The 17819-nt window shown below is 44.0% G+C and overlaps 1 protein-coding gene and 1 long non-coding RNA gene across 4 annotated transcripts in view; one reads left to right on the forward strand and one right to left on the reverse strand.

Moving 5' to 3' along the window:
* Nucleotides 1–17819, reverse strand: part of STXBP4 (syntaxin binding protein 4) — a 599190-nt gene that overhangs the window by 350809 nt on the left and 230562 nt on the right. For all 3 annotated transcript variants that reach the window (XM_078654416.1, XM_078654418.1, XM_078654417.1), the window contains exon 8: nt 13718–13814. In XM_078654416.1, the coding sequence (XP_078510542.1) occupies nt 13718–13814 (97 nt within the window). The remainder of the gene's footprint in view (nt 1–13717; nt 13815–17819) is intronic.
* Nucleotides 1–17819, forward strand: part of LOC144770140 (uncharacterized) — a 129633-nt gene that overhangs the window by 108408 nt on the left and 3406 nt on the right. The window lies entirely within an intron of this gene.

Below are 17819 nucleotides of genomic sequence, written 5' to 3' on the forward strand. Positions count from 1 at the left end.
CAAATAGAAGGGAGTTGTTTATTCACATATTCTTCACGCTACCGGGAGAAAGGAGATTGGCCTGTACTTTTCTGCAAGTAGAGGGTTGGCCGTGGGCTCTTTCAGTAAGGGTTTCACAATCGCGTGTTTCCAAGCAGAAGGGACATTGCCACTACCGAAGGAATGAATTAAAATGTCCGATAAGATGGTCCAGAATGCATGGTCCCCTTTCCTCAGCATGTCTGGGGGTGTAGGATCGAGTGTGAACCAGATTTTATGGACTTTAGGGTTTCTTCAGTGACTTCTTTGCTTAATGCATGAAATTTGGTTAATTTAGCTAAAGTCGAAGAACCTGTGTGTGAAGTCGGACTGGGTTCTGACTTTGTTTTAGCAGGGAGCAAAGGGTTGTGTTTAAATTGTTGAGGAAAAGATTAGTGAACATATTTAAGCAAGCTTCCGATGGTGGGAAGCCTGCGGAACTTGTGTGTGGTTTCAAGAGGCTATTTACCACCTTAAACAATTTCTTGAACGAGTAAGGAGCAGTTTCTATCTTTTCACTTAAGTATGAAAGTCAAGCTTGTCTTATAGCATATCAATTATTTTTCGTTGCTTTCCTGTAGAATTCATTATTAGGTTCATCATATGTTTTTCTCCATATTCTTTCATTTTTTTGACTTTCCTTTTTAGTCCTGCCAACTCAGGTGTGAACCATTGGGCCAGGCCACTGGCCCAGTTTGACTTTTGATGACCACAGGGGTCAAGGGTATTTAGGGAGTTGTTTAGCCAAATCTCTAATCTTTCTGGGTATCCCCCTCCATTGTGGGGCAGGGACAGCAAGTGCACTTTCCCACTCTGAATCAACACCTTCCGAGTCTGGTGTGGAGGGACTGCTTGATTGTGGTCCTGGCAGTGTTGAGACAGAAGGGGACAATGCAGTGGTCAGACCATAGTATTGCAATTACATCATCTGTGGTCATATTTGTGATGCTGGTAAAGATAGGGTCAAGAGGGTGACCTAGTCTGTGTGTTGGTGTCTTAACAAGTTCTGTTAATTGTATGGCGTCTAGGTCATGAGGTAACATTTTGGCATTATCATAGCTGTCCTCCTCTCAGTGTAGGTTTAAGTCCCCTAACAGTGTAAAGTTGGCTTTCTGGTACTACATTCCGCGACTATGTCTGGTAATACTTGAATAAATTGAGAGGCTGCCCAGGGGATAGTATATCAGGATACCCGAGAAGGTGAAAGTAGGGAAGAGCTTACCTGAGAATTGCAGGCTCTCACTTTCTGAGATGTCAATTAGTGAGTAACTTCCCTTCAACTCTTCTTTTAAAATTATGGCTACACTGCCGCTTATCCTGCCCTTTCTATCGCACCTCACAAAAGAGTACCCCTAATGGAGGGGCATCACTATGTCTGGCATTATATCCTCTCTGAGCCATGTTTCTGTGACAAACAGAGCCTCTGCTTTCTTATCTTCTAGGAAGATGAATAGCTCTGAGCTATGTCTTGGCAATGACCTGCAGTTAAGCAGATATATATGCCCCTTATGACTGTGTCAAGGGCTCTTTACTGGCCTGGGTTTCGCAAAGTGTGGTTTGAAATCCCCCACATTAAGAATGCATTCTTTGCAAATGAAGGGTGCCTTGTACGGACCTACGGCATGCATGCAGATATTACCCATTGTTTGAATGAGCTGAAGTTTCTCCGAGGTGTAAACTTGCTACATGGTGGAAACCGGGCAAAGTTTATGGCCCCATCCGGGAGCCAATGAGCTTGTGTTTGGCGAGCCTTCAGCACACCAACAGCACACCAACTGCCTGCGTCTGCGCCATGGTGGGCTTTTTATTGCCGCGTTAGACCTCACCTGACAACTAGAGCACTGAGCGAAGATGGCAGCACTAGCTGTCACCACGTTAAACAGGAAGTGGCACTGAACTCGGTCAAACCTCATGAGAGAGAAAGTAAAAATGGCCCCTGACCTCCACCCCACAAATACAGAAACTTTCAAGCGATATTTCGTAGTTAAAAATGATTAAAACTTTGATGTTAGCAGTAAGATGTAGAGTGCATAAACTCAACAGCGCATCTGTGCTCTCTGAGCATCCGTGCCCCAGTGTGCTTTTTGTGGTCAGACCTGGGTGAACTGGAATGCTTCCTGGACTCATTGGATGAGAGAAACATGGAGACAGCCACCACTGGGACACAATTATAACACTCACCCCATCACCCAACCCAAAGATTCGGACACCCTGACGCTCGCCAAGGAAGGGAAAGGAACAGATTGGAGGAAGCCATCTGCCATTGGGCAGAATGGAAACATTCATAATAATAATAAAAGTAACCTGGTATTTGTAAAGCGCAAACTAATCACCTCTAAGGGTGTCAAGACGCTGGGGGCCATTGGGAAGATTGTAGGGCCAGATGTAGGTAGGCTATTACTGGTCGGTAACGGTCGAAATCGGCCGTTACCGACCGGTAATAGGCTTTCCAGATGTAGGAGGCTAAAAAAGAAGGATTCGGTAATTTACCGAATCGGTAATTTAAGGAATCGGTAAATTACCGAATTCTTAAATAGCGATTCGGTAAATTACCGAATCCTGATATGTAGGGATCACTCAAATTAGTGATTTTCCCATTTTAGGATTCATTATTTACCACCAACTACAAGTTGGTGGTAAATAATGAAAACCTTTGAAAAAGCATTTTTTTTTGCTTTCCCAACAGTGCCATGTTGCAGACATACATGCCCTTAGGGCATGTATGTCTGCAACATGTGCACCCATACACAATTGAGGGGTGCAACATGGTGTCAAAGTGACACCCTGCCACCCTTCAATGTTTCCCCCAATTATCGAATCGGTATTTACCGATTCGGTAATTGACATTCATTCCTATGGGCCTCTAGGCCCATAGGAATGAATGGCAATTACCGAATCGCTGAATACCGATTCCGTAATTACTGAAACTTACTGATTCGGTAATTTTGTAAGAAAAATTACCTACATCCCATTTGCCTGTTCTTAAATACCGAATCGGTATGATTCAGTATTTAAGAATCGGTAATCTGGGATTACCTACATCTGGCCCTAAGTGAGCTATTGCCCAGAGCTACATGGTGTTGGGCTGAGCTGCCGCCGGGGATCGAACCGTAACCCCGGGCTTTGAAGTCAGCCGCCATGGCCATTGCGCCACACCTCATAGCATATAGCTCGATAGCACACAGCGCGGGATAAATCCCACTCATCTTTGAAGCCACCAGAATGACTGCCCACACCACAGCCCCCACTAAAGAATAACCTTTTCCATCTGTTATTTGGTCGACCAGGGCTTCGATAAAACCCTACGGATTGCTAAACTGTAATATGTCGATGTTGATGTGCTATCCTGTATATTTTCTGTCCTCTGATGCAATCGGTTCAAGCCTGCAGACCAAATCTTGACACGCCGATTAATTTATACTCCTGCCCACAATGCGCCACCCTGGGTAGCACCTTAATGACATGACATCCCTGAGAAACCTGCAACAGCAAAAGGCACACTTCACAGTTCCCGACCTCTGGTACCACTCCCTAAGTAGATGAAGGAACCCCAAGACACTCCCACCTCTGAGACAATCCTTCGGCACCTCCAACCCATGTTACACTGGTAGGACACATACACGTTGAGAGACTCACTGCTGGCTCCGGGATCCAGTTCTTCCTTGTTAGGTCCACACTTCACCCATTCAAAGTTTGTTTACAACACTAACCCCACTTAGGCCCGGACTAATCAGCAACGGGCATATTGCTAGCACCCCTACACCATCACGCGCCCACCCTGGACTCAGACACCCTGTACGGTAAATATCCACGTCTTTGGCATCAAATACGCTCAAAGAAGTCTCACTCAATGTCAATTTCCTAACGCATTTTATCACATGGGAGAAAATACTCTCGTACTTACATACCCTAAATTGCCCTGTAACAGGAAACACACCTGTCTGATATGGAAAGCTCAAAGTTACACTGCGATTGGGTCGGTAGGGAATACGACACTCACAAGCAGAAAGCACCAGACTTCTAACAGGCCTGTACTATCTCTCTGCGGAAAGGGGGTGTAGCAATCGTAATACGACTAGCCTTCCGACTTAAGACACAAAGTATGGCGCAACCCACTGTGCCAATATGTCTGCATAAAAGTACCTGTCCAACACCAGACTCTCCTCATAGGTTCCATATCCGTCCCGGTTGCAGACAAGAGGAATACTTACAGGGCATCTTCAGACTCTTACTTGAATGCCCTTGCACGAACACTACTAGGGGTGAGACTGGAGCATAGCACCTGACCCATACATGGACAAATCAGAACCACCACATATGTCCAATATGACAGATAGAGGCCTCCTCAGAGATCTCATGCCTGACGTTTCCCTACACGATCCTTTGTGCCTCTGCCACACGAAACTATACCTTTATCTGCTGCATGCAAAGGACATATACACAAACACAAATAGACTTTCTTCTAATGTCGATGAAACTATTACACAAAATCACAGACACTGCTATCTTACCCAATGGAGTATTAGATCATGCCACAATGCAATTACAACTGGACTTGGGACTGAAAAGGACGCAGTAGGGGGGACAGTAGTGACTCAATCTTTTTTTTATAATAAAATGCCTACAGAGGTTGACCCAAATGTTAGTCACTTTCTTGGATGTGAACACACCATATCCTCAACTCAGATGGTGTGAATGGCAGCTAAAGCTGCGTTCAGAGGGAAACTTATGCAGGACTTGGCCTTGTCAACAATGACAAGCCTTAGAAGACAATCTCCTTACACTCACAACTAGGTACGAGAGGAGGACACAGAGGCCCCAGAATCTTCAAGTCCTGTTACAGGCCAAAAGTGAACTAAACACACTCTACACCTCTCAGGTAGAAACATTATTTTCCACCAGAAGCAGAGGAACTATGAAAAAGGAGAAAAAGGCTGGCAGACTTAACTCTATAACTCAAACAACAGGCCTAAACTCCGTCTCGCTCAATTAGACACCTTAAATCAAATTGATGCAAACTATTCAATGATATCCTAGTAGGTACACCCCCACTACCTGAGATGAATACCGTCAGGATCACACTACTTCTGAAAGCAGACAAGGATCTCTTGGAGTTTGCCAGTTATCAGCCGATTTCCCTGCTGAACATAGATGTTAAACTGCTGGCTAAGATTCTGAGAAGTTGCCTTAACCTTGTTGTCTCACTGCTGGTCCACTTAAACCAAGTGGGGTTTATCCTACACTGCTCCTCTGCATCCCACCTTCGAGCACTGGCACATATACCTTGACAGGTGATGAATGGCAAAGATGAGAAGATGGCACTCTCCTAGACACAGAGAAATCATTTGATAGGGTGGAATGGCCTGACGATTTACGGCTTCTAACCTGGATCAACCTTGGCCACACCATCATAAACTTAGGGAAATGACTCTATACAGTGGATAGTTGTTGTAGACCTTCGAGATCTCACAGGAAATGACATAAGGTTGTCCGCTCTCCCTGTTACTATGCCTTCTCGCCCTTAAATCCCCTGGCACAAATTATTCATAAAAATACAGACATCACGGGCATCTGAACTGTGGCGGGAGAGCAAAATCTCTTTTTATATGCGGATGATATCCTACTCATACTATTCAACTCACGCCACTCTATTCCTTCTCTTATCCAAACCATCTCCCAATTTGACCGGGTTTCTGGGTACCTAATCAATTGGGACAAATCTGACGCCCTCCCCCTTACACACCACACAACTGTGGCAGCAATTTCGGACCATCTAATTACTTGGAAACCTACATGACTTTAATGTCTGGGCCTATACATCAATCCTGGTCTCCACAACATGATGGAAGATAACCTGAATCCATGAATCACCTCCATACAATCAGATATTATCCGAAGACACTCTCTAAACATATTGTTGTGGGGCAGAGTCCAAACCCTCAAAATGAACATCATTTCCCCCCGGACTATATATTTTCTATGGTACCTCTTCGACTTCTTACTAGGACCCTACAAAATCTTAACGTACTCTTAAAAACCTACATTTGGGCAGGAGCAAAACCACTTCTGAAACTATCCAAACTACATGCAGCCACGGAATGAGGCGGACAGCGTCTTTCTCATGCAAAACATTATTGATTGGCCTCCCATCTAGCCCAAATATGTTAAATTATTTATACTTCTCTGGATACCCAACTCTGGGTAAGCATAAAGCGATCCCTATGGTGGAACACTGGACCTCTATATTCCCTCTACACAGGCAAAAAGAATTGACAGGGTTTCACCAACGCAATGATAAACACAATGGTGCACATGTGAAGGAAGAGACATACAGTGCCAGTTAAGAGCTCCACTGTACACAATGGAGCTTTGTTCTGGGGGAATTTCTCAGTTAGTATGGCAGGAATATAACCTAATTGGGAAAGACTGAGATACAAAGGCTTCTCTATCTTGGATCACATGCTGTCAAAGAGCCGCCTAAAAACATCTGCAGAAGCAGAGACAGAATTCCAAATGGAACGAACGAGCTTCTGGGACAATCGAAGACTACATCATAAACTGACGTCATTGTTCGCAAACATATCAGACCACCAGATTCCACTTTGCTCCAAAACCTAAGATAGTGGGGCACATTTAAGGGTGCAATTGAATGGATATACAATATTTTCCCCAAACATGAACACTCAATCCTAGTCTTCTGACAACTGAAGGACTGGTGGTCCATACAACTCCATCAAGAATACATCAACAGGAACTGGGAAGAGCTCCTGGCTGGACAAGATATGGCATTGAGGGAATCCCGCCTGAAACTAAGTTATTACAAAATCTTGCACCAGTGGCATTGGTTCCTGAAACTCCTCCAAGATGTGGGGATAGTGGAGGCAGTGAAATACTGGAGGTGCTCCGACCCACCCAGTGACATCTTACAGATTCTGTGGGAATGTCCCAAAATAGGCACGTCCTGGAAAGATGTGTAGGCTGCAATTTGCTCTAATTTAGACATCTTGGAACCACTAACCATTCAGGTGGCAAAAACGAGGATACACCCTATCCATAGGCTGCCCTTCATTATAAATAGTGACTTGACAGGGCACCGGGGGTAGCCAAACTATGTTTCCTTAGTCTATGGAGAGCCCTTCTTTCATCAACCATACAAGATTGGCACATCATGCATGAAATAGCAACATACGATCTCAACATATATCAGATAAATGACAAGATCGAGAAATCTGACATGATATGGGGAACCTCGCTAGCATAAGGTGGAACGCTCCCCTCTGACCTCAGTGGACTTTTGCAATGCCTGACAACCCCAAACTGAAATCACGCCTGCTGAGAGTGCATATAGCTGTAGGAGGCTAAACCAATACTATTACCCCCACACCCCTCACCATTCCCACTGTTGAGAGGCGAGTCCTTGTCTTGTTTCATATATCATGGTTTCTGAGATTGGTACCCTTACAACCACCGGATTGTACTGTATTTCCAAAATACAATCAACTTCTTTTTAGTACATCTCATCCTTAGGACATACTGTTAGATCTGGGGGTCTCTAGTTGGCAATGGTTTTCACCTTTATCCAAATAGGGACCATTACTTATAAGTCAGGATAAGGGGATTACACTCCTAAATAACCCCTGCTCACCCCCTTGGTAGCTTGGCACGAGCTGACAGGCTTATCTCAGAAGCAGCGTGTTAAGCATTTATGAATCTACACAGTAATACAGTGAAAACACTACAAATGGACACAACCCAGGTTTTATAAAAATAAATATTCTTTATATAGACTTAATAGAAGACCACAAATGACACAAATCCACAATACTGTACTTAAGATTGACTTAAAGATGGTAAAAGTTACCTAGTTTAAGTTGGTGATAAATGCGACAAAGTTCTCAACAAAGTACCTGGAGGCGTAACGCAAAATGAACAAAAGGCTCGTAAAAGGGGAGATGCGTCGGTTCCGTGATCCAGGGGAAATGATGCTTCGCGCCTCAATGTTTGCGCAGAGTAGGGGATGCGTCATGATCCTTACCGGTGCAGGGATTATGCGTAGGTTCTTGGTTTGCGGTCTGGTTGCGCTGCGCAAGATGGCGCCTCGCTGCGATGCGACAATCCTGGTGCGATGCGAGAAGATGGCGCCCTTGATGTGTTGATGCGATGACGCTGCAGGCACCTTGGCAGCCTTGCGACGACTTTGTACTTTGGAGCCGCGACAGGCCCTGCGACCCGCTTCTCCGGTGATGCGATGGCGACTCTCTCGATGGCGTCACGCTTCTCCGGTGATGCGACAGCAGGCAGCTTTCAACGAGGACACGCTTTCTGGGAGATGTGGCAGCGGCAAGCTTCTCCGGCGGTGCGACGATTTCAGCTGCGGGGGCGACACGCTTCTTCTCGTTGCGTCGTGCTTCCAGCTCCCAGCGACACGCAGGCTTCTGCAGTTAGAATTCACAGCAAGGAAATTCAAGGGGGAGCTGGAGATGAAGTATTTTGTCCCTGAGACTTCAGCAGGAGGCCAGCACAAATTCAAGCCCATGGAGAATATTCTGTAGATGATAAAAGTCCTTAAAAAGTCCATTCCCTTGGCAATAAAGAAACCACTGCAGGCCAACCCAGCAAACAGCACACTGGCAGAGGGGCAGTCCAAACTCCTACAGCTTCCTTGGTTCTTCTCCTTGGCAAAAGGTTTCTTGTTCCCAGAAGTGATCTAAAGTTCTTGGGTCTGAGTCCCAATATTTATAGTGCTTTTCTCTTTGTTCTCTGAAGGCAGAGGGGCCTTTGCCCAGTCCAAACCAGTTCCTGAGCACTCTGTTTACAGGACTCCTTCTTTCCTTTCACAGTGCAGGGCAGAAACAACAGACGCCCCACAGGAGGTGGAGCAAGCATTGTGGAGGGAAAGCACAGCCCTGGAGCACTTTGTTGCCATGATTCTTTCTCTTCTTTCACAGTGTAGGGCAGAGACATCAGCCGCACCCAAGGAGGTGGAGCCAGCATTGTGGAGGGAAGGCCCAGCCCTATTCAGGTCCCAGGTGCAACTCCTCCCTCCCATCTGGATGCAGATCTCCCTATTCACCACTGGGCTGACTCATTCTGTCTCTTGGAATCCCCTAGCACTGTTCAGACAAGGAATACACAACCTAGCAGAGGCAGGCTTTGGATAGTTAGACAAGAAAACACCTACTTTCTAAAAGTGACATTTTCAAATACAGAATGTTAAAACCATTTTTACTAAAATATGTATTTTATCATTCTGAGGTCAGGCATACTAAATTCGAATTTCTACCATGTTCCCTGAGTCAGTTAGGATTATAAGATGTAATAATCTAACTGCCCATTCTGGCCTATGGAGAACATTAGCCTTGCAATAGTGAAAAACGAACATGGCTGTAATTCGCTATTAGGACATGCTACACACACCAGAGCATGTCCTACTTTATACTTACAATGCACCCTGCCCTTGGGCTTGCCATAGGGGTGTCTGATATGCAGAAAAGGGAAGGTTTAGGGACTGGCAAGTGGGTGCACTGGCCAAGTCGACATGGCAGTCACAGACTGCAGACAGACCTTGCAATGGCAAGCCTGAGACACACTTTACAAGCTGCTTCTGTGAGTGGCACAACCAGTGCTACAAGCCCAACGGCAGCATTTGATTTACAAGCTCTGGGCAGCCATGGGGCACTGTACTAGGGTCTGACAAGTAAATCAAATAACCCAATCATGGAATCACTAATTAATACATCAATTTAACATAGGGAGCACTTGCACTGTGGCACTGAATAGCAGTGGCACAGTGCCCAAAGCATATAACCAGCAAAAACATATAAAAAACGGAGGAGGCAATCCGACAAAATGAAAGGGAGACTCACGCCAATGATGCCAGGTATAACACATATCAATCATATACTTAAAATTGTCCCTTCTGTGAACGCAGGCATTGATAAAATAAAGATGAAAACTTATTTAGGCAAATGATTAAGCAGCCTTGGGGCAGATGAGTTTCCATTTCCCAGTAATAAAACTAGATGCTGGGTAATGAGATTTAGAGTTGTTTTATGTAGGAAATGAACATCATTTGCATGGATTAAACCCCGGATATTTGCTTTATCAGTTGTTGCAGGCTTATAACTTTGTGTACATATTTCTTAACCAGAAGGACAGTGCATGGACTCCCCATTTTAACAGAGTTGAATTAGCATAACCCTAATTGGCATATTTATAATACCTATAAGCTGCTGGTACGAAACACACAAGGTGTACACAGGGCCTGTAAGTTAAATATGACTGGTTGACTTCAGCACCCACTATACCGGTTCAGGTCTACTACTGTAGCCTGAATGGAGTAGTTTAAAGCAGCAATTCAATCTGTCAAAATAAGCCTTTTTGACTGGTCTAAACCCTACTTATAAATATGAATAGGTCACTCCTAAATAGGACTTATAGCCTATAAGGCAGGGTGTATGAGGTTTAAAAGTAGGCCATGCAGAAAGTTAATGTTATACATGCCCTTACAGAGACTAGCACCTTTCACCTTACCAAGACTGGCTGTTCCATAGAAAAACACTGAAATGCACTATTAAAAGTAATGATGCTGTTGTTTTGCTAGGTAACGCATAGAAACATAATTCAAGAACTTTTTGTAATAGTTACTAAAAAAACAAATCAATGGTGCATTTGGATTTTTAATAAATATTAAGGAAAATGGACTCTTAGAAAGTTACATTTTCCCTACTTAAAGCGTCTGCAGGCTATTTTGCATTAGCTTCCAGCTGCAGCCCACTGAGGGCTCAAGCCCTGAATGAGGTGTAAAAGCTGCTTCCAGAGCAGAGAAAAAAGGCCTTGATGTGGGGAGGTGTTTTTGTTCCTTTCGCAGGATGGCCATTTGGACAGTACCCAGGAACTTCATTTAATTCAAAGGGACTTTACCCGTTACAAGCAGATGTCAGATGACACCAGGACAGGACCATTCTTCTGTTCCCCCAGTCAGGCACGGACCAATCCCAGTGAGGAGGGGGCTGCCTCCATAACTGCTTTTGAGTGACCACAGAGGAGGGGAGTTGCTCATTTCCATGACCACACCAAGGAGCTCTGTAAAGGAGAAAAAGGGTGTTGCCATCCTGGATTTAGGCAAAGAGTGGGGGACTGTTTGCTATAGAGAAGATAGGAAATGCTGAAAATACATAGGAACATTTACCACATTGGTTAGGGAAGAGCCAGAAGTCACCCCCACTCACAAGCTGGTGCCAGGAACAAATGTGGCATCTCCAATACCATCCTCAGAACATTACTGGACACGAGAAAGATCAGATGAAGACTGAACCTGCTGTCTGTGGCCTATAAAGAGTCATGAAGAACTACATCTGCTCTTTCCTGTACCCAGGACAAAAAAAGTCCACTAAAAGGGTTGTAAAGCTGACCTCCTGTTCAAGTTACAAGTACATAACAAGCTTCAGGAGGCCTATTTCTATAATTGCATAGCTCACTACTTCCAACTGGACCTGTCCTGGACACTGCTGTTGGCCTCTAAAGGAATGAGTTCTGACATTGAAGTTCTGCACCGTAGGTCGTGGAACTCTTGGCTGTGTATGGCTGGGCTTTTAGTACCACCCCTAAAAACCTAGGATTTCTTGGCTCCACAGACCTCTGGAGGAGGACCAGAACTAACCTGCAAAGCTGTTCTGGCCAAGGTGTGCTGCTTCTAGGCTGAAGATTGGGATTTCTGCTGCTCAGAGCTTTTTTGCAACAGCAAATCGTGCTAGGTCTCAATGTAACACCTCTGAAAGGGTCAAACCTAGTTGTTTTATCCGACCCACGATTGGCCACAAATTGCACATTAGTACCTGCCTACTCCAACCAGTTGTGTAGGAACAACAGGAGTAAACCCATAGAACGCGTTGGGATGGGTATGTAGTATAAACAAAAAACAATTCCCAACAGGTATCAATAGAGGGCAGTTAAACAATGTATGCAATCCGCATTACATCAACAAGCAACAAGGAGTCTCGAAAAGTTTTAAAAGCTTATTATTCACCAATTAGAAGAAGGGTCTTTCACATGGCAATACAGTTAAGCAGCACTGTACAGAGCAAATCATGTGACAACCCGAAGGCACTTGGTGAGTAGTGATATGTACAATTGGTGATGGTGAAAGTGCAAGTGCTAAGGTGAACAGCGTGAACGACGCATAGTGACAAAGAATAATACAGTGATGGCTCCACCAGGTCAAGTTGCAGTCACTTAAAACATGATTAAATAAATTTGTCGACTCCACGTAGCTCCTGCATTTACTGCGAGCCGTTCCAGCCCCGAGAGCCCTAATCGCCCTCCACTGCCCTGCTATATTCAGGCGCCTCCTCGCTGATCGGACTAACTGCTACTCATTCACGATCAGCCGCCGATTCCTGAGCAACGGCCCGGATTCCAATCATTCACGCTTCTCCGGTTACGTGATTAACACTGTCCTCATCGACAACCCTGTCCTGATGACGATCCCGACTCACGGGAATCGAAACGCCGTCGACATTACAGCATAATTATATGGCGCATTTTACGTTTTGTGCTCCTGTAAAATTTATTTAATCATGTTTTAAGTGACTGCAACTTGACCTGGTGGAGCCATCACTGTATTATTCTTTGTCACTATGCGTCGTTCACGCTGTTCACCTTAGCACTTGCACTTTCACCATCACCAATTGTACATATCACTACTCACCAAGTGCCTTCGGGTTGTCACATGATTTGCTCTGTACAGTGCTGTTTAACTGTATTGCCATGTGAAAGACCCTTCTTCTAATTGGTGAATAATAAACGAGACTCCTTGTTGCTTGTTGATGTAATGCGGATTGCATACATTGTTTAACTGCCATCTATTGATACCTGTTGGGAATTGTTTTTTGTTTATACTCCAACCAGTTGCCATTGACTGGTGATTACATCTTTTTGGTGCTATTTTGAATTTAAAATTTAAATCTTTGGTTAGCCTTATTTGATGTGTGTTGTTTTGATGTGGTTTAATTTATTTAATTTTGACTCTATATTTATTTGGGATTTTTATTGTGTTGTGTTTTGTACTACATACGTACTTTGCAAATTGCTCCAATATAAGCTTGTCTGTTCTGTGCCATAGCTACCGGGGGGGCTGGGCTCAGGTTAATTTAGTGACTTAGAGGGTTGACCCTAATGAAGATTGTACTTATTACTCAAGGGGGGCTAGTCCCACTCCCCCTGACTAATAATCCAATTTCTAACACTTTACAAAGTACCACCAGTGACATGGTGTTCGTTGCACACACTTTTTAGGACTTTATGTAGGACTTTTGCACCATATATTATTAATGAGACCATTAACCCCTCCCATGCTCGTGACGGAACCGTTCCGTCACGAGCCTCGGGTGGGCTGTGCTGGTGACGGAACGGTTCCGTCACGGCCCGCTCACCGCGCCTGCGCGGCGTGAATTCCGCACCTGCGCTGACGTTCTAAAGAGCGGGCGGGGCCGTGACGGAACCGTTCCGTCACAAGCACAGCTCACCCGAGGGCCGTGACGGAGCGATTCCGTCATGAGTACGGGAGCGCCGCGCGGCCCCGCCTCCCCTTTAGCGCTGCAGCGGAATAGCCGCCGCAGCGAAGGGGTTAAAGAGAGCAAAAAAACAACACAGCCCCTTTTTCACATATCACATTTATTCACACTATACAAGAACGTACCACCAAATGACACTGTTCCTTCGGAATACGTTTTCATCTGCTGTCGCAATGCTTGCTGTTGCTCATCGGTAGGCTGGATCCCCAGATAGTTTAATGCCTAAAGTAGTCATAAAAGAGAGTAGTTTGTGTTAAAACTGTTGTACAATCATTATTATTCCCACCCAGGGTATTACTCTAAAACCTAATGCCATATGTGATCTACTCATAAGATTTGGAATGCCTAACATGGTAAATTTGACATATTTTAAGCTTAAACAAATGGTGCCAGAATTTAGGCTGCTTCTGGTTTCAACACTACCATGACACTCTCTGGGACATGAACCTTGCTACAGATATGTCATTTAGGAAAACACAAAATGCAGAGATTTAACTGCATAAGCATTCTAAATGTATTTAAAATAATTGTACCTGTAAACATCTACAAATAAGAATATAATTACATGTTATACTTAATAAAAAGGATACTCAAATGATATAAAGCAGAAAGGCTCACATTTCATACTTCGAATAATGTAACCTCTACATATACCCTCACCAAGGCCATTGTTCTAATCTTGACTGCAGGCAGGGAAAAAATACATTACATTTTCGGTATTCACAGTTCAACAGGTAATAGTTGGCAAACCTTATGAAGGAAATATAGCTATATCCGGAGTTTCCAGTTCAGAATGGGAAACATTTGAAGTATTACCTCATCAGCACCCAGTCCGAGGTGCACCACTTTGACTAGTAAGGTAAAACTGATCCCACCAAGTACTTCACTTTTTAAAATGTCCTAAATATTAGGCATGAAGTGTAGTGACAAAAAATGTAATAACTTTACAAGTGTGGATTTATCGGTCCCTAAATATGTGGATCATAAAATTGCAAGCATCACGTCAAGAGCAATATACAGTATGATCACCCAATACTTTACAGGATGCACTTTCATCAGTGTAAATAGCGATTACTACAAAGATGCCAGAACAGTGAACACTGCCAGCAGATCAACCTATCAAACTCCAGACTACAAGCACACTTATCTCGTCCTCCACAGAAAAAGGAAACAGCTTCTAGTTTAATCCTGGGAAAGTGTCTGCATCTAAGTGCTGAGTAAAAATGTTACCAGCCACCAGCTGGGGCTCTGCCCATCCTAAACCTCTCCCTTGATCCCAGATGTCTATACTCCAGATTCAGAAACGTGGCCAATGTACCACAGACACAATTAACTGGCTGCTTCTGCTGGTACAAAATCATTACGACCACCCAACATCCTTTCATTAGTCCACAAATATCTCCCTTCTGATCAAAACCAATCCTCAATGTCATGAAGAGAACCCTCAGCAAACTAACATGAGTAAAGCCAATTCAAGTTATTTGTTAACCTCCCATCAATCTCTAAATATCACCATAACTACACACTCAAACTATATGGTACACAATATTCATTATCAACCATTCTCCTACAAAACCACCATCTTCTTCACTTCCCTCCTACTCAATGCATGACAACTACTATCTTACAACACCATTATCTCCTATGTCTCCCTCTGCTTAGCAATTCATATCACCAGCCTTTCTAACACCAACTGATAACACAGAGCTTAGCACAAACTAGATTTCATGGCAGATTTAAGAGCTCTCAAATCAGACTGGAAACCTCTCCCACCACCACTAAAATGCACTCCTACTAACTAACTTTATCAAATCATTACTGTATCTACGTCAGCAAGGATATGCAAAACATTTTAATACAGAGCACACTGCAACACCATCCCGCATCAAACACTACAGACAGTAGTCTTTCCAATACACTCCCACCATCCAACCCACCAGAACTCCTCACTGGACAATCTATTCTCACTCCATGCTAACCTCGATCCTTCTACCAGTCCCCTGTTATCTTTCGTTAAATCATCCTGCTGACCAAAATTATATACTGGTCAATGCAAATTCTATGTTCAATAATACACTAAATATGTAAAACCTAAATATGGACTCAAGACCCGAACTGTGCAATATGCTAGGAGGTGACATTGCAGCAGAACTCCATTAAGCAATTCTATCATAATATCACCAATGCAGGTGTGGAGGAGAATTAAGTATAATTTTCAAGGACTCAATAGTTAGCTCAGAAGTTGAGACCATGAATATACCAGTTACAACCTTAACCCAAAATTCTCCTTTACATTCCTACTAAAGTACATATCCCAGCCAGGAATGGAGCCTGAACAGATACTTTCATAGACATCCCATCAGACACACACATAAAATCACATAATCTATGTACAACATTGCGCTGTTGGTTGAGTAGGATATGAGTCCTTCACAAGAAATAAGTCCACAACTGTCTTTTTATTGGGAATCAAGTACTCATTGAAGCTCTCAGAGTAGCAAAGCAGAGCAGTCTAAAGCCTACTCAGGGGAGGAGATGTGGGCTAGTAACTCAGCTCACTGGCATGCAGATAAACACTCAATAAATAATTGCCCAGACAATGCTTTTTCTTATAAAAAGGAAAAATACTTTATAACAAACTGCTAAATACCACACATTAATTACAAATGTATATAAAGACGTAGATGGAAATGCCTTTAGGGACACCCTCAAACAAAGGGAATCAAGTACTCATTGAAGCTCTCAGAGTAGCAAAGCAGGGCAGTCTAAAGTCTACTCAGGGGAGGAGATGTGGGCTAGTAACTCAGCTCACTGGCATGCAGATAAACACTCAATAAATCATTGCCCAGACAATGCTTTTTCTTATAAAAAGGAAAAATACTTTATAACAAACTGCTAAATACTACACATTAATTACAAATGTATACAATGACGTAGATGGAAATGCCTTTAGGGACACCCTCAAAACTGCTCATACCCCCATCAAGCCCTGATCCAATAATTGTTATCCCCCTTCCTCATCTAAACTAGATACAATATCACAACTTAACTGTGTGTCATTATCGATAATGCAGGCCTACTAACTTTGTCAAGGTGTCACCACATTATTAAAAACAGAAACGTGCTATATCCCCCATTGAAATCAATAGGGATAGTACCAACCTTGCATTGTCAATCTTCAACCTTGCAAATAAAGCATTATAAGGAACAGCATGTGTCGCTGAAGCTTATTTCTATCTTTCCACTCCTTCAGCTTTAGGACCAATCAACAGGGACCGCCACTCCAGAGACCATCAACACAAGTACAAGCTCAGTGAGAACTTAAAACAATGAACACCTTCTCCTGAGGGCATCAATATAATTTCCTGAGAGACTTAGAACGACCTTTTGAGGACAATCCTGGGGGGGCTGTTGAAGTTCTGGCAGCCCCTCATTATACCTGGCAAAACCTTTGCGGTGCCTCTGCACTTGCTGAGGCAAACTGTTATGTTTACAACAAAAGCTGCATTTCGTTTTTGTCAGGTTGGGTGCCCCTGCCCTTTTCATTGGGCATGTGGCATATGCCTGCATCTGGGCAGCGTGGGTAACCTACTTCCATGGAGCCCTGCCAAACCCTTGCCCGGCTGACACTTTTCTGTGTTTGCACAGGAGTCGGCATGTTTCTTCTCTCCCGCCCATGAAGAGTGGAACAGGAATGGCTTCTGGGTATGCTCATCCTCGCCCAAACACAGGATAGAGAGGCGAGCAAGCACCCAACCTGCTTCTGTGTCCCCAGGGGACAATTCTCAATGAATTGGCATATAGGTATGTGGTCACTGGGGCAGAGTGAATCTGAGGAGGTGTTACCCATGCATACCCCTTGCCTATGTATTAAACAAAGGAGGTGGAACCTCAGGGACTTTTTTATACCTGCTGAATTTTTGTCTCATAGTAGCAGAGCTCTACTAACTCAGTATTCTACTCGATCACGATGGAAACCAACATTTAAGGGCTACTTTCACAAGCCCTGTAAGGGTGAAAGGCACAGCTTTGGTGTTGTTTTGCTCCCAGTCACCACCTCTAGGTCCCAAGAGTATTTCCTTCAGGCCTCATGGCCTCTAAAGAGTATTTTTGTTGGCCAGCTTGATTGTTAAGGCCCCTTCACTATACCTGTCCTCTGCGTGTGCTCCTGATGCTTGGGGAGGTGTCTTCCACAGACCCTTTAAATCTACCAAGCAGAACACCCTA

This window comes from Lissotriton helveticus, chromosome 7 (assembly GCF_964261635.1).
Source record: "Lissotriton helveticus chromosome 7, aLisHel1.1, whole genome shotgun sequence".
NCBI classification, from domain to species: domain Eukaryota; kingdom Metazoa; phylum Chordata; class Amphibia; order Caudata; family Salamandridae; genus Lissotriton; species Lissotriton helveticus.